Genomic DNA, 22,567 nt, shown 5'->3' with positions numbered 1-22,567 from the left:
CATACCGGAAGTCGACGCCCCGTTAGTCGCGCCCACCAATCAGAACGCAGATATTAGTTATTGGGCGTGGTTTGTGTAGCAAAGGCGTGCCCCCCTGTGCGCTTCTGCCGCTAGCAGAAATAAACTCTGGTAACCTCTTTCTGTTTCACCTGTCTGGCCCTGCATAACTCGAATATTTGTCGGATGCTCGCAGTTGCAAATGATATGACAGATCAAATTTAAAATGTTAACAAACTTAGATATTATATTTGTGCATATTTTCAAATATACTTACAAATATTCCATGCATGAGCTCAATTCGGATGAAAAACATTAAGTTAATAGTTATTAAATTAGCCAATAGCTTTTATACTGATTTGAATTTTTTAAACCTCATTAAAACATTTATTTAAATGTAGTATTATTTAATATTTTATGTAATTTACTAAAAACTACAATTATTATAATATAAAGAAGTGTATTATTATTTAGGGGCTGGGTCTAGTTGTCACTCAAGTAAATATTTCTCAGGGTAGGTTCATTTTACAAAGTCAATTTTTGTGTTTACATCCATTGAAATCTGGGATCAGTGTTTTTTAAGCATCATTTAACATTTTTAGCATCATTACGTTTAAATCTTTATTTTGTTTATCATGGGATACAAAAACAATATATATATATATATATATATATATATATATATATATATATATATATATATATATATATGGGGTAAATATTCACAAAAAAAATTGAACCTGCCATTATTAAAGTTGTTTTTGAAGTAGTTGTTTATTAATAGCCAAATGAAAAAAAAAAAAATATCATGTTGTCATTTTTAACCAATAAATACTACAAAATGATATCGATTGATTAATTTTCAAACATAGTATAACATATAAAACCACTATTAGAGAAGTTTGTTAGTGGACTTTTACATCTTTAACCATCCACTATAACATAGTTCAAACAAATAAATGGTGCAAAAAAAAAAAAAAAAAAAAAAAAAAAAAATATATATATATATATATATATATTATAATAATAATAATAATTTTAATTCCACTTTCATTGCATTTACATTTATAACAATAAGCAGATGGTTTTATCCAAAGCATATTGAGAAAATACATGACTCCACTAGGGTGGAGTAAATCCTGTGGGCCAGTTGGTGTCTCTCTTTCAACACCGTCTTGCAGTTTGTCTGCAGGAACTGTGAGGATTTTGTCCCAATCAGCGCATTGCTCATCAGACTACACCCTGTGTCTTCTGCAGAGAGAAAAGCTTGTGAACGCCCTCTCCAAACCACACTTAAGACCGAAACCATTCTTTAATAACCAAGAAGGCCCTTCCCTATGTTTTCCACACAATGACATCAGTGTCGCTTTGAACCTGTTTGAGAACAATCTGGAAATAAATAAACATATAAATGAATGAATAAAAACACGATCTCTTGCTGCACAAGCAAGATAAGGTTGTATTGTTTCCACTCATTAAAAATAGCTTCCATTTTCTGTTCAAAACAAGACTTTAAAAGACATTAGCCCCCTGCGTGAGTGTGATACTTGGGCTATATTATGAAGAGTGAAATATCATGGAAAATATGAGTGCCCAAGTTCAGTAAAGCCTCAGGGATAGTCTAACTGGATCATGCACTGGAGTCATTACTCTGAGATAAAACATCTGTGAGGTTCAGTGAACAACAGGCTGTAATCACCATTGACACTGAGCAGGACGCCGTGCCTCAAATATTCACATTACTGGTTAACAGATTCTCTTTCTCAAATTATTACTTCTGGTATTAAACAAACCTGAATTAGATACTTAATAACAGGCACTTTAGTAAAAAGTATATATTATATGAGGTTATGTGATCTGTTATATAAAGTTTAATGATCAACACACACACACACACACACATGTATTTCTGTTTATTAGTTTCTATTACATGGAGCTTAATGGTCAGTTTCTAAAACTATATATATATACCATATTAAATATATAACCATATTTACTATGGTTATAATAATTATGACTTTTCTTTGAAATTGCAATATTATTTCTACTTACTGCAACTGCAATTGTAACAGAACATCTCAAAATGTGACCTTATTTTTCTTAAATGTGACATTCTATATAAATAATTGCAATTCTCTTGTAATGTTAATCAGTATATCACAAAGCAGTGTTAAATGTGAAGAAAAATGTCACTTTATTTTAAAAAAAAAATCTATTTTAACCCAATATACGATGTGACATTAATTATCTAAAAATACAACTTTATTTCTAAAAATTGGGATTTTATTTGTAATTGTTTTCAAAGAATCTTAAGAAAAGGAGAAAGAAAAAGAAAGAACAATTTTGCAATAAAAATGATTTAGGGAAATAAGATGCAGTGCATAGAGAGGATTTTTGTTTTTTGTTACCCAGAAGACATTCTGCAAATCAATTTTATCCAAATACTCTCTTATGTTCTTCTATTTCGGCATACATGCTATCTTGACTCTTCCCTTCCAGGCAGACTAGGATTTTTAAAGCCCCACCAAGATATCTTTGCCAGAAACATTATTCAAAAGCCCTTTATCTCTTCTCTCCTTTCTTTTCCACAGAAGCCGCTCTGTGTTTAATTCAGAAAAATAAGAAACAATAAAAGAAAGAACTGTAGGAAAGCAGGTGCCCCAAGCTTTTAAGAGCTCTAAACACTCATCCCCCCCCCCCCACTTCATCTTCTTGCTGCATTGACTTTTCACAAACCGATAACTGATCCTAGACTGTGGTTTATATAACCGTTTGGGTAGAATGTCACTCAAGGAGATTGGTGTCAGCGCTGATAACGTACCAAAGTGATCGGAGACCGAGATCTTGCCTCCTAATTATGGAGCCTCTTGCCCAACGTGCATCTGGAAGGGAGTGATAAGAGGAATGTAGCTGATGGGAATAAAGCGTTCTGAGGAAGGGGGTTGCAGAGGCAGGCAGGGGTACCACAGCGTTCTGCAGTCCCTCTATATCTCTCTCTGCCTGTAAGATTCAGTGTTTGCTACTGGCTCCAAATGCACCGGAGTTGGAAAGTGAGTAGGAGAGAGTAAACCAAAGAAGGGGAGAGAGGGATAATGAGTAAAGGTAGCCATTTTTTTAAGCCACGTCACAATGCAGATGACAAGATCAAAACGGTGTGTTTTGACTGAAACAAGCCTTCACATATTTATATGAACAACTTCTGGTTTACTTGTCATTGCGCATAATAAATCATCAATCTAGTTGTGGCGTCATACATAGCGGTGTCTACTGAGGGTACATCTGACGTAACAAACAGAGCCTATATCTCAGGCTCATTTTCTGTATGAGGAACATGTTCTTTGGATTGTTAGATGCATTCAAATAGACATCAATAGATAAAAATATATAATTTGGCTAAATAAATATTATGATTAATGCTAAATATAGCTTATGAAAAAAAAATGTAATTATAAAAATATTTATTTTATTTAAATATAATAAAATTGTATTTAAATATATAATTTAATTTAAAGATACAGTACCTTTAAATATAAAAACATATAAATCTATATTTAAAAACAGACCAAAATATATAAAGATATACAACTAAAACATGAATAAATAATAAATCCTTTACAAAAAAAAAATAATGACATGAATAAATAATTGTCCATTTTTGTATATTTTCAAACAGAGAGAAAGATTTTCTCAACAACAAGTAGTTTCATATTTACAGACCCATATATGAAATTAGATGACTTTACATATATACGAAAATAAATATTAGGGGATTTCTCCATTTTACCACAAATCGCCAACTACTCAGAAAAAGAACAGCACACTTTTCAGTTAGCTGCACAATTTGAAGTATGATTCATGCCTGTAGCAGACATGAGGCAGGGCAAGTTATGCACCTTAAGTTTAATGCTTCGGATTAAGGGTTTGTTTAAATCCCTAATCTTAAATATGAGCATTAGTAATTGTGATCTTTGATTTGGCAAGCACTACTAATAATTAACCCCTAAAAATGTTGGCTGTTGATTTATGTGGTGTGTAGATAGATAGTCTGTTCCACCTGATGATGTTGAATGGCAGAAACATGTCATAAGAGTGATGAGTATTCAGTGCACATGGAAAACTCCTGTTATCAACTCTCTCACTGCTGCTCTGGGATAACACACGTGACGCCAGAAAAAGGGCTTCATTACAAACCACATTCCGAAACCTATTACACCGAACAGAGAATTCAGTGAACTGAATACGCAGAAATGAAAGACTCTCAACAGTCAAGCTTATCCAATTGGATTCTCCTCTCTCCCAAACTCCAGATCTTTCTTTTCTTGTTACAGGAAGGAAAAACTGGAACAGCTTTAGCCAGCACAACATTGGAGCTGAACGCTGAACTGCTAGAAGTGTTTTGGATTCCCCAAAACATACTTTCCAGCTTTCATTTCCTCTGGCTTTCCTGTTTGCTTTAGAACATTTGGAAGGGAACTTCTCTCTTCCTGCCCTCCTTTATCAGATGATGACACACAGGGCCCTGTAAAAACAAATGCAAATGACTAGGAGCCTCTGGAGTATACATATGTTGTAAATAAACCTAGAACATTTTTTACAAGAAATATCAGTGTGTGTGTGTAATTCTTTTGAAAAGTATATACATACATACATATATATATATATATATATATATATATATATATATATATATATATATATATATATATATATTGTTAGTGTATATATAGACACACACACATTTCTTAAAATACATCTTACAAAAATGCTTTATGGTTTATGCTTAAAAGAAAAGGAATTTGATAATGGGGCATTTATGTATAACATGATTTTTCTGGGAGGAATGATGCATACTGTGATGAATACTGAAATGTATTAATAGGAGGAAACATTTCCATTAGTTTTGATAATAAGATTTTATAACGTGTTCCTGTTTTGACTAATGAGAGCACACTTCATTTAGTCGTTACATTTTTTTTAACCTTTATTGGTTACCTTTACTTGCTTGGTAATGCCAAATGCAAGAACAGGTTTTATTGTGTAAATCAAATCCGAGATTGTGACATTATCTTATCTGATTAAAGAGTTCAGTTCTTTCACAGCGTTCTCTGGTTATCAGATTCTGAAGCATCCGCGTAAACATGTTTTTGCTTAAACTGGTTGTCCTCAGGGCACAATCAAGCCCAAAAAGAGCACCTGCTTAGATTTTTCTTCAAATGCCCTTTAGGGGACGCTGATGGAGCACAGCACTCGGCACAGACAACACGGACAATACTGCTGTCAAATCAGTGCAGTGCATGGGTGAATATTACGCCATTTAAATAAAAAATAATGCAAATGCATGAATACATTTTTATAGTCATTTAAACTATAAAATATATTTAAAAATAACACAAACAAAATAAAATTAAAGATTGTTTTTTCACAACTTATACAGTAAAAATCTTATTAAACCCTATTTATCAGCCAATGGAGCAAACAGAGCTGTATAACATTTTCTGAATTTTTTTTATCAGGTATAACTTTGAAAATGTGCTTTATGTGATATATGTTTTTATTCAACAACTATTTCTTCATCTCATAACAGATGATCATAACAGCTTATTTTTCCATACATATGTTTCCTACCACAAGGTTATGCAAATATAAACCTTGTGTTTTTTATTTTAGAGCCTTTTATCAAAAGAACTGTTATGACCCAAATAATGTGAAAGGTTACATAATCACATCAAAGCTAACACTGCCATCCACGCTGCATACAGCGAGCATCTATAATGTTCCTGGTGCACTACATTACTCTCTGCATCTAACCTGGACCCAATTACAGGGGCCCTGGAACAATTTCACAGAGCTTGTGTGGCTACTCAGCAGATAGAGTTGCCATGGGAGCCAGTGTGATTTAAAAGGAAAAATACAGGCTGCCAAAGGGAAAGAGAGAGACAGAGACAGAGAAAATAAAGAGCATTTTGCTCTTCACAACATGCAAGATATTAGATCAAATGTAAACAATTGTCTTTTCACCTTTAGCTAGTCTGAAATATTGTAGTTAAGTACATGCACAAACCACCTGCTTCCTAAGACTTTCAGATATGGAACAAATTAATTTCAAAAGAACTTAAATTGTAAACTTACAGCGTTTACAGAGTATGTATGCATGTATATAGGTAGTGAAAATGCTAAAAAAATAACAAACTACGCAAAATAATAGTACCTTTGTACTGAAATAAATTATTTGTGCAACTCTACCGTATTTTCCGGACTATAAGTCACACTTTTTTTCATAGTTTGGCTGGTCCTGCGACTTATAGTCAGGTGCGACTCAAAATTAATTTGACATGAACCGAGAGAAATGAACCAAGAGGAATGAATCAATAGAAAACATTACCGTCTACAGCCACGAGAGGGCGCTCTATGCTGCTCAGTGCTCCTGTAGTCTACACTGAAGACATAGAGCGCCCTCTCGCGGCTGTAGATGGTAATGTTTTCTTTTGGTTCTTGGTTCTAAATAAATGCGACTTATAGTCCAGTGCGACTTATATATGTTTTTTCCTCATCATGACGTATTTTTGGACTGATGCGACTTATACTCAGGTGCAACTTATAGTCCGAAAAATAAGGTACGTCATATTATTCACATCAATATAGAATTTTGACAGGTGAGTGATAAAAAACAAAACAACATTTTATGAATTTTTTATAATTTCTGAAATATTTTTAAAACCCTCACCTTTCAGACATGCACTGCATGTTACATAAATGTCCAAAAGCTACGATATTAGACGGTACTTTTGGAACTTTTTAATTTTTTTTTGTAAAATACATGGTAAAAAAGAACATGGTAACAACTTGCTTTCTTGTAAGTGACAATGTGTTACTGTGGCAATTATCATAGTACAAGAATATTAGTACCGCGGTATTTACCATTGTAAATGACATGGTATAAAAAAATAAAAAATAAAAAATAAAAAAATAAAATAAAAACATGGTAACACCAGGGTGCTTTTTGGGACTTATTTGTAGGCTGGAATACAGTGTAAATTCCACAGTACCTGAATTCTAATACCATGGTTTTTACCATGGTACAGTACACGATCCATGATACTGAATAATTACCATATTCACATTCTGTACAATAGTACTCCAAGATACTGAGGAATACATGTCCAAAAAAGTGAAAATTCGGACTTGAATCTGAGTGACATGAAATTTTAAGGTGAGTTAAGTTCCCTATCCTCAAACATGAATAGAATACAGTACATGTGACCAACGGGAGCTTTGATGTTAATGGCTACCTTTGCACTAAGAGCAAGAGCAGACAACTACACACACACACACACACACACACACACACCCACACCCACACACACACACACACACACACAGGTGCAAGCCAGACACACCTCACTGCTGACCACAACATTGAAATATGTGACAGATAAACAAACAGCGTATGAAACAGCAGCAAGCTGCAAGACCCCAGCACCTCAAAATCATTGCCCCGTCCACGTTACCATGGCAACGGGTGCAGGCCGATTAAAAACAATGTCTGCGAAAATAACATAATGGGCCATAATCAACACACCGGGAAGCTAGGGGCTCTGCCTGCTGAAAGCGCACATCACCATAACAACGGCAGCTGGTACTCCTCAGTGTGTCTGAACATTTGCTCACCTAATCTGTGATTTTATGACAGAACGAATGAGAGATATGAAAAGAAAAGGATGGAGAAAGACTGGGATAGGGGAAAGAGACACCGAAAGAGAGAGAGTAATTCGACTACTGACCTCTACAAGGTCTACTGTAATCACAACCACGGCTGAGATAAAAAACACAGTTTCTTTTCTCAAAAACTGGTGAATATATAAGGTCAAATATGCAGGTTATGTGCACTGCATAAAATACAAAAAATGTTGTAAGGTTGCACTGATGTGAAAAGTTTGGCTGAAATCGATAAGTTGGCTGATATAAAAATAAATTAATAAATAAAATACTTTTTGTCTATATAAATCAGTACAGTACTTGTCATAAATTAAACAATATTATTAAATTATTAGTTAATTTTAAGTGGGCATTACAAAATGTAATCTTAGTGTAAAATTAGGAGAAATATGCATGCAGAATTAATTATCCAGTACTGACTGATGTCAGATATGCAATATCTGATAAATTAGATCAGATAACAAATATATCATGTATCTCTTTAGTTTATGTACGTAGCTTACTGTAAACGTGGAGGATTTTGGATCAATAAGCTTGGTACATTTTTTGTTAATACATTATATGCTTAAATTCAGCAGATAATCAATAAATTTATCAAAAGTGACAGCAAAGATATTTACACTGTTGCAAAAGATTTCTATTTCAAATAAATGATTGTACTTTTTTGAACAAATAATGCAGCCTGGTGAGCATAAGAGACTTATGAGAGAGCACTGCAATGCACTAAAATCTACTCAGAGCGCCCTAGCAACTGCATCACAATATTTGTCTTTATAACTGAGACACACAGGACTACTAATACTGCACCAACTATCCAACATGTTTACCGTTGATAGTTTTACAAACAACTCTATAAGATATACTATAGCTTTATTTTATGCATTAGCAAACAAAACTGTATTTATGGCCTCCTCTGCTTCAGCATTTAAGAGTTTGGGGGTATTCAAATATACTTTGACATTATATTTGTGTTGCTTGCTTGGGGAGGCAGGACATAAAAAAAGAGAAACATTTCTTGTAGCTACAGCCATCAGTGAGCGTCTCTCATGAGAGAACATAGCTGAGCTCACAGAGTTACTCTGGCATGACGGGAGAAGAGTTTGTGTGATGAGACAAAACAGTGCGACGACTCATATGTCATTTCCCTCACAATCAAAGCAAGGGAAAAACAACAGAAACAAATCCATAGAATGTACAGGCCATCGAATAGAGTGACCTTTCAAAGGCGTAAATTGTGTTGGAAAGTAGCACTCAGTGACATTTCAAACACTCGGTTGAGTTTGAGGTATCTGAAAGCTTAAACTGCAAAGAGAAATACACTAAGCTGGTAGCTGAACAAAATAAAAAAGGAGGACAGGTATTTTAAAAAACAGAGTATAAGATGAGAGAGAAAGTACGGTAAATGATAGGATACGATAGAATATATATATATATATATAAAACTGCTGTGCAAAGTCTTCATATAATTTATATATTATCATCAAATCAATTATACTGTATATATATATACACACATTTATATTAATTATATATTCATTATATTATTTATTTACTTTCTTATGAATAAATATTTTATAATATTTTTTATATAATATACAATGTATAATATATGTAATTATTTGATTTACATTGTACACACGTGTAACATATGTTAACAAACATGTTAACAAACATATATATCAATTACACACAATTACATTCTATGTAATTATTTATATGTAATTATTAAATATGCATTGTATATAATAATAATAACTGCAATATGCAAATGCTGCATTATCAATAGTAAAATAGATACAATATAATAAAAATGTCGCTATTAAAACAAACGACTACTTGCCACATATTTGGAAAATCAGCACACATTCGCACCCATAAAACTATGAACCATCACACAAATTGACAGAACCACTTAAATTTCATTGCCCTCTTAACTGAACAATTTAAGTTTGAATGAATTGTGTGTTCAGCATCTAATTCTGCCTCTAATGAATAGCTAATGAAAAAATAGGCTGCAAAGTGTTTCATTTTGTGGAACGGAACATGTAAAATCCCACTTCCATTTTATCAGACACTTGGTATTCCGGTGCTGTCGTTTCTGACTAACCACGACGGCAAAATGTTGTCTCTGATCGGCTCACCTCACAGGCAGGTGTCCTGACAAGATCTGGGTGCTCTTTAAACCACAAAGAAAGGGCAAGAGCTAAGCAGGCTAATGGAGTGGAAACCCACACCAGCAGTCAGTGAGGGTAGACAAGATCACACACATTGCAGTTGGTAGGAATAGTAGGAACAGTGTTGATTTTGATTAAACGATCATATACAGAGGCACTAGGGGGAGTGTTTTGCTAAGAGAATGATAGTACAGGCCTGTTCCCAGAGCACACTGTGCCACATCTCAATGCGACTGCTGCATTAATTATTGGTAATGGCAGTGATTTAAAAATGACACAGCAAAAGCAATTTTGCCCCAATTTGCAAACCTAATGTTGCTTAATTAACTCCCAAAATGAGGGCTTTTGAAGGTAAAACCACATTTTTTCTGTCTTGAGGATACTCAAGCACATTTTTAGCACCTACACACAGATGTGAATATGATAGTTTTGCCTTTAAAAAGGACTGGCATGGTACAAGTGATGCTATCAGACAGAATACCATGTTTTGATGTATACTATGGAACATAAAGTAGCCAACACTTTTACTACCATGTTTTTCATACTATGGTTTAAAAGAAAATTATGGCAGCTTTGTATTGCAAAATTTATTAAATAAATAAATAAAATAGAAACAATCAAACCAATCAACCTTTTAATGAGTTCAGGACATTTTGTGACCCAAATAGAAAATATAAAATAAAACTAGAAAGAACTATAAATAATATACATTTTCTAATATTATATAATAGGAATATGAAGTTTACACACACACACACACACACACACACACACACACACACACACACACACACACACACAGATATATATATATATATATATATATATATATATATATATATATGTGTGTAAAAAAATATTTACATTGTATATATTTATAATATATATATATATATATATATATATATATATATATATATATATAATACATTTAATAAATATAAAAAATATATATATATAAATCAATATAAATATTATATATATATATATATATATATATATATATATATTATATATTTATTAAATTTATTAAATATACATATATATATATACATTACATTAAAATTAGATAACTTATATAATTTACATTTTATATTACATATATAAACTGTATTATAATTATGGGATTCTAATCCCATATATAATGACAGAATATTAAATAAAATATTAATATAATTTAAAATATAATTATAATATTACACATACCTACAAATAAATCTACCACACTCAAACCACACTGAATTCAAGTCTTCAAGCTTCATATTCCTGTCATAGTTCACCCCGTAAGATAAACACTGCAGGAAAAGCTTCAACAATAACAGGATTCATGCAGATTGAATACGACACCACGTACTCGTTCTTTCAGCTGATTTAAGACAGAGCCACGGCGGGCCGAGTGGGTCTCGCACTCGTGCACCCGCCGCCGGTCCCTGCCAGTGACTGGTAATGACAGAGTAATGGGAGGGATGCGGGGAAACGGGAGGGCAACAGGGCAGAAATACGGTGCCAGCAGATAAAGTGGCAGCAATAAAAATTATATGACTACATACATCATCCTGACAGCATATAATTTTATCTGAGAGGGCAGGGCCTTTCTGCTTGCTTTGAAATGGATGTGGTATCAGAACCCGTCTGGCGTTCGTAGAGGTGCTAGAAGAGGAAAGCATCCTCATCTTCACTCAGAGATAGCTCTTTCTAGATACTTGATGCTTCTCCGAGGGTTGTGGGCGTTTAATAGCATTTTACATAATCCTATATTTAATGTCCTTTTGACTTCTGTAGGAAGAACTTGCGAATTTCACTTTTTGGCACTTATAGAACCCGCAGCTTTACATCTTTAGGGAGATAGGGAGTAAATTTGTTTCAGACAATTGAATTGAAATGCGTTCTCATTTGATATAATTATAGAGGAACTTGAATGAACCCCAAAACAGGATAATCACCATCGCGGTAGAACCGTCTCAGCGGTAAGCGACAATTGCTTTGGTTAATGGAGAGGTGTTTGTGTGGCTTTCTTAAAGGGCCGGCCGAAAGTCCTTTTGAGAAAACCGATTAAGCTACTTATTCAATGCTGCCTCCCACGGTCATACAATAAGCAAAACAGGAGGCAATTAATCCAGCACTGTACTCACAGCACAAGAGTGAAGGACAACTGGATTAACAATAAAGGGATTCGGTTTATCGCTTTACAAAGAACTGAAACAGACATCATCCAGGGGAATGCAGCAGGAATGGTAAACATGGTGTACTTTCAGGGACTTAGCAGTAGTGAACAAACTTAAGCGTTCTCTTGCTAACAAAGTAACCTTGGTAAGTGGATATATGGGCCTTATACCGTTCAGAAGTTCTGGATCGTTTTGAAATAAGTCTCTCACCAAGGCTGCATTTATGAAATATGGTGAAGGATTATGTCTATAAATATTAAAATGCAATGTATAACTTTGATGGCAAAGCTCCATTTTCAGTATCATTACTATAGTCTTCAGTTTCAAATGAGCCTTCAGAAATCATTCTAATATTTTGATTTGTTATTATTATCAATGTTGAAAAAGCTGTGCTGCTTAATTTTTTTTCTGGAATCTGTTACGAATTTAAAATTCAAAAGTCTAAACTTTATGAATACCTTTATTATTACTTTTAAACAATTGCATGCACCCTAGATGGATAAAATGTAAGGTAACACTTTAGTATAGGAACCAATTCTCACTAATGACTAGTTGCTTATTAGCATGCATATTATATTGGCTATTTATCAGTAATTATAATGCACATATTCTGCATGACCATATTCTCATCCTTAATACCTAAACTTAACACATACCTTACTTAGCAGCAGTTAGGAGTTAATTAAAAAAAATGTATAATAGTTAATAGCAAGAACTGGACCTTAAAATAAAGTGACCTAATTTAATAATTTAAAATAAAAATAATTTTTCTCAAATGACTGACCTCAAACTTTTTATATATTGGCTTCTTTTATTTTATTTGTATTTATTTATTTGTGAGAGTGAAACTTTGTGACTTTTATTACACTCCAACACCGATGATATTCTTGGAAGTATCATATAAAGAATTTCAGCACCCTGAAATATTTTGAAGTACCATCTCTTAACATGAATGTACTATGGTACCAGTACCATAGTTTTTTTTTTTGTATGGATCTAAATATTATGGTAAATGAATATAGTACACCGCCAGTAAGATGGTACAATACTTGTGATATAATGCAGTTTTATCCTATGATAAGTAGAATAATAATACTATACATAGTATTCTTATTAAAAAAAAAATAGTAATTATTCTTTGAGGTACCTTGGCGTGTCATACCACATACATACTCAGTCGGTGTGTGAATGGGTGAATGTGAGACAAATTGTAAAGCACTTTGGATGGCCATGTGGTCTGTTGAAAGCGCTATATAAATGCAGTCCATTTACCATTTTACCAAAGTACATAAATATTGTAATCTTTCAATCCCACGATACCCAATAAAAAATTTGGCTATTTCCCATAAAAAACATAACCCACCATACAGCATAGCCTCTAGATGTGGCAAATCAGGTGACGTGAACTCTGTTTTTACGGCATGTAAAAGACCAGAAAACATTAATCTAACAAATCTCACACGCAGACATGAACTTTTGATAGGGTTTCATGAGAGGCAGACTCGGTGACAGAAGTGTTTTATCACCATGGTAACGCAGGCCCCCAGTGTTTTCAGTCACAATGGCAGAGTCAACCTGGATCCCTCGGGGAACTTGTCAAAGGCAATCTCACGCTGGCTTTGACCTGTCGTGACGTCGTTTGACCAGATTAAAAAGATTATACGCCGTCTCCCTGGTTGTCTCTGAAGGTCAGCTCTGTTTAGTGTTACAGCCCTGGGTGAGCAAACATGGCATCCAGCCTTAAATCAACAGACCTGCGCCTGGCAAATTGTCACGACCCACAACAGACTGGACTGAATGTCACCGCGGTTCTACAGACTGAGAAGCATTGTGTGTGAAGTTGGTCATGACAGGATAAAATGAAGCACTACGCTTTAAGCTGAGCTGACTTGACACATAAGTGGTTGCTGATTTCCAACACCTGCTCTGGAACGAAGAGTCATCATCTGGGAAGTGATCACAATAATGCATTTACTTGCAGTCATATGTCCAATCTTTAATACCAGATGCATTTTACATAAATAAAACTTGGATGACATTCGGAACAGGCACATTAGGTGTCAAGCTCATAGCCTGGTTTGCTTTTCCTCTTCTTATTTTTTGGAGTTCCTTTCTCTGATTTCTCACAGCTGTCTGTTGACAAATGTGATGCCTGTGAACTTGGGAAGGTCTGCCCAGAAGCAAGTACTTGTCGAACGGTCACATTTACCCGAGACGTCTGCATGTACCAGGAGCAAACATCCCAATCCTCTTCGGACACACTTTGGATGATGTCATCGTCCTGCGCCTCCGTCTCTAGTCTCTGGCCCAGGCAGGGTGGCAGCATGTTTCCAGCCGGGGCGGAGATGATGCAGGGTACTGCGTGATAAAGAAGGCGGCTGGGACCTGACATCACCATTATGTCACCGCTGTTCATGAACATGGCTGTGGGACGGTCTTCCCTCTTAGTCCCGCACAAAAGGAATACAGCAGTCTGCCCAAAACTAACATGTGAGAAGCACAAAAGAGTTATGAATGCATTTCTCATGCTGTCTTTACAAAAAAGATGCCACATGCATTTTATTTTTTAAGTAATATTAGACATTGACAACCTTCTGTATCTTCTGTATCTGCTCCGGGTGTGTGCTCACAGTGTGTGTGTGTGTGTTCACTGCTCTGTGTGTGTGCATTTCGGATGGGTTAAATGCAGAGCACAAATTCTGAGTATGGGTCACCATACTTGGCTGAATGTCACTTCACTTCACTTCACTATACTTCACTTCATCTTCAGTCACCAATGCTGCATTCAAGTCATGTCAGAATGATCGTATTTAGTAGATGAATCATGTCATAATAACCATTATTTTTTAGGAATTGCTATTCAAACACAATAAAGAATAAGAAATAATTGAACTCTGAGGTCACAGCCACAATTAAAGTTATTATATTTTATTTATTTAAAATTATTTAAAAATTACGACCAAAATCCTTCTATTTATGCCATGATTCTTTTCTTTTTTTTTTATTTAATTGGTAATTTTCTTTGAGTCCTGATTACCAGATGTTGGAGTTTGCATCATGGCAAAAAAAAAAAAAAAAATGTTATTGGTCATAAATTGATTCATTTTAAATAAAATACATTTATCTATTCACAACTAAACTGAATTTCCCACCATTCATCAATGTTGATGCACAATTATCTTAAGTGTTCATTCACATGATCATTTTAATATGCTGATCTAGTGCTCAAGAAACATTTCTTGTTCTTCTTCTTAATGTTTAAAATTTTTGTGCTGTTTGTGGACACAAAAACATTATATTTTCCAGAATATTATGGCGATTAGAATGTTCAAAAGAACAGCATTTATGTTGTCAATTTTAATCCATTTTAATGTATCATTTAGAAATAAAGAAAAATAATACTTTTTAAGTAATATGAATCAGTATATGGAGCCAAAATTTGAGCAAAAAATATTCCTCACCTGAAAGATAACAAAGGTCGGGTATGGTCAAGCTTCGATTCATCAATATGGATTCCAAGCGACGAATCAGATCGGTAGTAGTTGAGAATGCCCGCCTCTGCGTTAAAGCCAGGAAAGCCACAGGCTGCCGCCACTTTGTGAGAAAGTGAGTGAAGTTCTTCAGGGAATGGAGTGAAGTGGTCTGGAGAGTAAGTCTGCAGAACAAAATATGTCAGAATAGTATGCCTCATTATAGTATAATGGCATAAATGCCTCTTATTATAATAAGTAATCATTTAGCAGTCGCTTTTGTTTAAAGAGACTTACAGCACAGGTTAGCTCAAGGGCACAATAGCCAACCTAGATAATTTACCATCACACCACCACACCCTGATGTATGGAAGCTTATTTCCACAACGGAATTTTTTTTTTAAAGGTAACTTCAACTTTTTAATTGCACAACTATAAAAGTTTCTATTTCACAGGTCAGACTTTTTTTTTGACAATAAACGGAGATATAAACTTTTAAGTGTGAGGGAAAAAAAAAGTAAGATAATAAGAAAAATAAGCTTCCGCACTGATGCTCTTTGATCATGGAATGTAAAAAAAAAAAAAGGATGTTTTATCTTTGAGGCAGAGTACAAATATGACTTTAACATCCTGACCGACATGATAAAAGAGCTTTTGCAGCATTCTTTCTCCTCTGTGGCTTTTGCAGTGGATCATTGTCAGCGGTCATGCATGAATGTGTAATCAATGGACAATCATATGAACACAGCCTTTCCAAAGAGCTGAATTAGCAGCTTACGCGTCTGATTCAAGAGGGGTGAATGCCTCAGCCTTCAGTTCTACTTCAAGGGAGGAGGAAATTCACTGATTGCTGTCAGACGTTCAGCAGTGTCAAACTAACATCAGAGCTAATGAATCCGGTGTGCACCTCCTGACTGATTTAATAAGACAGAAGACTAAACACTTTTATGTAATTAGCATATAAACCAGACAGCCAGACATCAGGCCTATACAATTAGAGATGAAATGTCCGGAAAGGAGCAAATAATGCTAAGAAAGATCCAGGACAATGTTTTCTCCCTATCTTTTTATCTCCAGCGAAAACAATGGGCTCCACAGCAAGATACTTATTTTTGAAAAAAAATAAAAATAAAATAAAATAATAATAAAGTATATACTGGTATTGTTTAGACTTATTATAAATCATACATATTATACATGCCCCTTCAAAGATTTGGATTTAGTTTTGTAATGTTTTTGAACATTGATTCACATTGGTGAACATTTTACAGGATTCTTTAATCTCATTGTTACATGGCTGTAGTCATTGTTAATATTACGTGAAAAAATAAACACAAATTGTGCACAGCTGAAGCACGCTAAAAACACATTAGAAAGTGAAAGTAGTACCTTGGAGTTCCAATCATAGTGATAACCCAGTGTCACCCAGCGCAGCTTTTCTAGCAAAGTTTTGGGCTCTCCTTTCCCACAGCCTTTCCTCCTGCAATAATACACAGACCCATTCAGATGAGGAACAGTTGTGAGATGGATCAGGTGCAGTACAGCAGCGCAAACCATTTATACAAATGCTTTGTGATAGAGAGACTGCAAATCCTCAAATCTACCATCTAGGATCCAATACAATTACCACAGACATAGCCACAAGAAAGCATCTATGGAGATTAAATATTCTCAGCAGAAGATGAAGATACTCAAAATACACATATATGGAATTTGTTTTATTTTAAAAATTGCCTAAATCTACAAAATAATATACAATATATTATATTCCACTTAGTTGCCAATGCAAGACAGGATCTTACCGAATAACATCTATACTTTTTTTCCAGATGTTTTCGGGCTCCTCAGATGACATATGAATATCCAGTAGAGGTGCTCCGATCACGATCGGCCGATCGTTATGCGTATCTCCTCAGTAAAGCCGGTTTTCTAATCAGCGGTTAATTCCATCAGGTGCGTGATTTCACATAGAGCAGCTGTTACTACACAGAGCCGTTGTTAATAGAGAAGATGCGCAAATCACGTTAATTTTCAGCGTTTATTGGCCCATCTTCTCAGTTAACAACGGCTCTGTGTAGTAACAGCTGCTCTATGTGAAATCACGCACCTGATGGAATTAACCGCTGATTAGAAAACCGGCTTTACTGATGAGATGTGCATTAACGATCGGCCGATCGTGATCGGAGCACCCCTAATATCCAGGTTACACACGTTGGGTTTCTGTGGATAGATCTTCAGACTGCTTTACCCAGTACTGCTGAGAACCCGGCAGGAACGGGTTGGATATAAAGATAAACCCTACATTCCAACAGTAACAACATAGTTCACAGGAAGAAATGGAGGATTCCAATTATGACATGTCAAGGAGAAAAATGTAAACATGTTTTGATCATTTCAAGCATACTAATAGAATCCTTTACAGTTTGGAGAACATTCATCTGGAGATTGTTCGTTATTCAAAACTGCCACCAGACTATAAACCAAACCTGGATATCCATGAAGACCAAATGCCTTCCAGTATTTTTCCGGCAAAAGACCAGCTTTGGAAACATCTTCCTCAGGAGTGGAGTTAAGTTCACAGGTAAAAACCTAAAAACAGGCAATTCTGATGACTAGAAACCCCCCCAAAAAATAATTTATGTTCTGTAACATTATACTTGATGCCAGTCAATAAACATAAATCACAGCCAAATTAGTCATACATTACATAATTATTGGTTAAAATAACAATAATATACACAGTTAGGTAAAGATAAATATAATGTCATAAAAAGTCTGAATGGCTCACCTTTTCATTAGAAGGTCTGGTTTATACAGGTAATCAAATGATCTAATAACTGACTAATTCCAATAATAATAATACTGTACTACACAGTTTAGGAAAGACTTATTTCAAAGTTAATGAATATAAAAATATTGTTTCAAATCTGAATGGCTCACCTTGTCTTTACAAGGTTTGGAGAAATTAATGACCTCACTGAAGTCTGGAGGAGGATTTCTCCTCTTGTAACGCTTGAACAGCTTTCTAAAAGCATCTTCTCCATGCTCCACTATGGAGGCTGCCATCTTTGCCGTCGTATTTTGACCTTTCTACTTTTGACGTAAACAATGTAAATCTTCGATTTGATTTAGATATATTTATTATGTAACGTAAACAAAATAACAATTATGAACCTAAAATGTACCTTAATGCAATATTTAAAGTTTATAAATTGTGTAGATTAATGAAATATTGTATTTTCTTCTGGTCACGTGGTCGGGGTCACCGTCAGCTTCGCAAGGACTAAACATGGCGGCCACAGCAGCAGGCAAGAAGGTGTTTGAAGTATTTGTGTCAAAAGTACCATGGACCATCGCAACGAGTAAGTAGAAGATGTGATTTAATCAATGGTATTAGATCAGATCAAATTAATATTATAAGTTTAAGTAAATTAAATAAGTCATTATCCTTATTTAACTTCGAAGCATCTTAGATAGAATAGAACATAATTATGTTTTGTATGTACAACAGATCATTGTCTTATGTATGTTATTGCTATTGTGTCTGGTTTCAGAGGAAGTTAAAGAATACTTTGGGCAGTTTGGCCAGGTGAAGAAGTGTCTACTGCCATTTGTAAGTAAGAATACACTAAGATTTAATTTCATCTTGTTAAAAGCCTGTATTGCTGAGATGATTTCTCTCTTGTCTAACAGGATAAAGAGACAGGTTTTCATAGAGGGTTTTGCTGGATTGGGTTTACTACTGAGGAAGGACTGCAGAATGCATTACAAAAGGATCCTCACATCATTGAAGGAGCAAAGGTAAGCAGGAACTAGATGAATTGGCCATTAGATGTATCTGGTAAACGCTGTAATTTGAACATCTGCGTCAAAAATCTAATTTTCTTTTTTTCTTTAAATGCAGCTCCAAGTGCAAAAAAACAGAAAGCCGTTTTCTGGAAAAAAATCCAACAAAGAAGCAGAAGATATCTGAAGAGGACATCAGAAATGATCTGATTTCAAGTGTCTTCAGTAACACAGTATTGTATTTATTGTGGATGTCTCCTCACTGGGCACACTTGTTTTTCAGAAGCCTAACGAGTTTGAATTATTGTATTGTTTAGTGTTTATTTAGTTTTGTTTTCTTTTTATTTAGTTTTTTTAAATCAAACTTTTAATGAAATGTGAATAATAATAATAATAATAATAATAATAATAATAATAAAAGATTGTAAAGTAATTTGCTGTGTTGGCTAAAGATGGCTTTTCTTTGTCAGTCTACTCATTTTTTTGTGTGTGTATTTCAGCATTTTGGCTTTTACTAAACTTTAAAAGTGCTCTCTAAAAATTTCCAAGAATATTTTTGGTTTATTGGATGAAACTCTTCACATCTTGAATGCAAACAATAATTAAAAGGGTCATATGTTGCAATTTTAAGTTTTTCTTTCGCTTTGGAGTGTTACAAGCTCTTGGTTCATGGAGAAGATCTGTAAAGTTTGGAAGACTAAAGTCTCAAATCCAAAGAGATATTCTTTATCAAAGTTAAGAGTCAACCACACCCCCCTAAAACGGCTCATTCAAACACAATGCAAATATTGACAGTGTTTTTACAAACTAGAGACATTTTATATAATTCATCGATTTGGGTTTCATCTATAAAACAAAGTGGCAGAGTTTCTTTTCCGCAGGCAAGCTAAACTTCAAGTTAAAATTATTCCTTATATGTTGGATCTTTTATTGAAGGCAGTAGACTACTTTTACTTGATGAGTCATGACTTCACTTTAATAGACCCCTTAAGAGCTGTGTTTGTGATGTTTTAGTTGGAGGCATGATGCATGAGAGAGGCATTTGCAGATTTTTTTATTTGAAGACACACACACACACACACATATGAAGAGTTCAGATGCAAAAGCTTTTAAGTTCTTCTAAAATTAGTATTTGTATCAGGCTCCTATATGTTTAGGTTCAATACACTGCTACTTAAATGGCAAGGTAATTTTAAAAAGCACTTGGAGGCTTTTGCATATGAACTCTTCTCTCTCTCTCTCTCTCTCTCTCACTCTCTCTAGTCCTTCCCCTAACTAGATGACACTAGCAGTGCAGAAATAGCAGGAATCTAGCTTTAATTACTTATTATTTTGCACATAATAGATGAGTGATAACTTGAGTGTTTTATGTATGTTATGTAAATGCAAAGAGACATTTTTATCAGTGCTGTTAATTTATTTAGAGTTTATTCAAGGCTGCATCTAGGTTGACTTTGCTAATGTTCCGATCACATTATCTGTCTGAGCTCATGTCATCTTAAATCTTGTCACACTCCATCACCCTGTCCTGTCCTCTTCACCTGAAAGAAACACTGTATATAATGTGTTTACCTTTTAAAATAGATCTGTTGCCTGAGGTTCCCTGTAAGAAAAATGTGGTTGAATTTTATTTTATTTTTTTTCATCTGCTCAGTCATATAATTTAATTAAAATAAAAGGGATATTGTCACTTACATCCACTTACCATAATTTTATGTTGTGGTACTTACCTGAAAATTTTAAAATTAAGTTTCAACCATGAGAATATATTTGTGTAGCTATGAAAATAAATCACAGCTGTGTTAGTTTCTTACATGGAATACATGCTTGACAATATATTAACAGCTTGAAATATTTCATATTTTAATATTTATGGTTAATTTAATTTTTAAATGGCATATATGAGTATTGTTTTTATACAGGCTATGGTATTTTCACTATCGATTGTATTTAATTGTAAACTACAATAACCACGATGCATTGCGCTCCACGCACGTTGCGTAGTCTACTGTCTACAGATACGCCGGATAGAGGATGGATGACAGCCAATGAAGGTAAATCAGTCAGCTGTTCTATAATTCTCTGAAAATACATAATTAGTCACAGTTCTTAACTCAGACATCATACAATAAAACGTTGGCTGTTATTTTGTTATATTTTCTCTGAGTGTTACGCAAGCGCTTTTGTAATAAACATTATTTGTGATCAGCTGACCGCACTACACAGACAGACTGATGTTATAAATGAAACCGTTTCACTCGTGTTTCGATTTCTTTTGTCTAAACTATGTAGTGAAAAAATATCAAAAGTAAAATGCAAATACAGCATGTTTTAAATGTATTGTCCTGCCCAGTGTTCAGATTTTTATTCACAGTTTTCTTATTTTTCTTTTAAATGTACCATGGTGAAACCATTGAATATTTTGCAGTAATTTGGAGTAACGTTACCATGCTAAATCCGTAGTAAATAAACATGGTAATCATTTAGTTCCATATTATTAAAATCATATTAAGATATTAAGATCTGACACGTTGCTGTGACTTGGTACACAAGATCACTTTTATTTAACAGTATTTTAAATGTTAAGATTTTCACAGTATGTTAGTGTTTCTGAGTGATAACTTGAATTTGTGAATCAGAGTTATGATGTATTAACTTACAGAAATGAACAGTTAGATTTTTAAATAACTTTTCTATAAATGATTTTAAAAAGTATTGAATTTGATTCGCAGTGAGTCAGGTGAATTACTTAAAAATGAATTAAAAAAATACAAATACAGTACATTTTAAATGTTTTGTTGTGTGTTCAGGTTTGTACATTTTAAATGTTTTGTTGTGTGTTCAGGTTGCAGATTTTTATTCACACTTTTCTTTGTCTCGGAGATGAAAATGTTTTCAGACGGCTGTCATCAGTTATGACTACCTCACCACTCTCAGACATGTCCAATATGGGACAGACGACAGAGGACTACTGGGCTGTCAAATCAAAGGTAAAACTTTTTGTCTTGATGGTGATAGGTTATATCTAGGAATGTCTGCTGTGTGGACGGTTTTAATTTTTATTTCATTTTTCATTGCTTTTGTACTTATTTTATAGGAAAGTGGAGTGTAGCCAAAAAAAGTAGGGGTCCATGGGCTCTGACATTGACATTTTTCTTGAAAATCCTCATTTCGAGAAAGGAATATTTTGGTCCTGTAAAATGATTTTTGTAGAGATGGAGTACTTTTGCCATAGAGTGCACTAAATATGTGTTGCTTC

The 22,567-nt window shown here is 34.2% G+C and overlaps 2 protein-coding genes across 2 annotated transcripts; one reads left to right on the top strand and one right to left on the bottom strand.

The window, feature by feature from the left end:
* Positions 1 to 14,027: 14,027 nt before the first annotated feature.
* On the bottom strand, positions 14,028 to 17,462 carry LOC113094538 (nucleic acid dioxygenase ALKBH1-like). The gene is made up of 4 exons (XM_026260115.1): positions 17,325 to 17,462; positions 16,912 to 17,002; positions 15,514 to 15,707; positions 14,028 to 14,535 (listed from the first exon to the last, which is right to left on the bottom strand). The coding sequence occupies exons 1-4, from the start codon at positions 17,375 to 17,377 to the stop codon at positions 14,106 to 14,108; spliced, it is 768 nt and encodes a 255-aa protein (XP_026115900.1). The 5' UTR covers positions 17,378 to 17,462; the 3' UTR covers positions 14,028 to 14,105.
* A 245-nt stretch (positions 17,463 to 17,707) lies between these two features.
* LOC113094539 (SRA stem-loop-interacting RNA-binding protein, mitochondrial-like) lies at positions 17,708 to 19,895 on the top strand. Its single transcript, XM_026260116.1, has 5 exons — positions 17,708 to 18,103; positions 18,795 to 18,884; positions 19,077 to 19,135; positions 19,216 to 19,323; positions 19,427 to 19,895. The coding sequence occupies exons 1-5, from the start codon at positions 17,875 to 17,877 to the stop codon at positions 19,493 to 19,495; spliced, it is 555 nt and encodes a 184-aa protein (XP_026115901.1). The 5' UTR covers positions 17,708 to 17,874; the 3' UTR covers positions 19,496 to 19,895.
* The last annotated feature ends 2,672 nt before the right edge of the window (positions 19,896 to 22,567 follow it).

The sequence above is a fragment of the Carassius auratus genome, unplaced genomic scaffold (assembly GCF_003368295.1).
Source record: "Carassius auratus strain Wakin unplaced genomic scaffold, ASM336829v1 scaf_tig00215406, whole genome shotgun sequence".
Lineage (NCBI taxonomy): Eukaryota > Metazoa > Chordata > Actinopteri > Cypriniformes > Cyprinidae > Carassius > Carassius auratus.
Note: the sequence above shows the minus strand (reverse complement) of the source record. Positions and strands in the feature narration are given on the sequence as shown.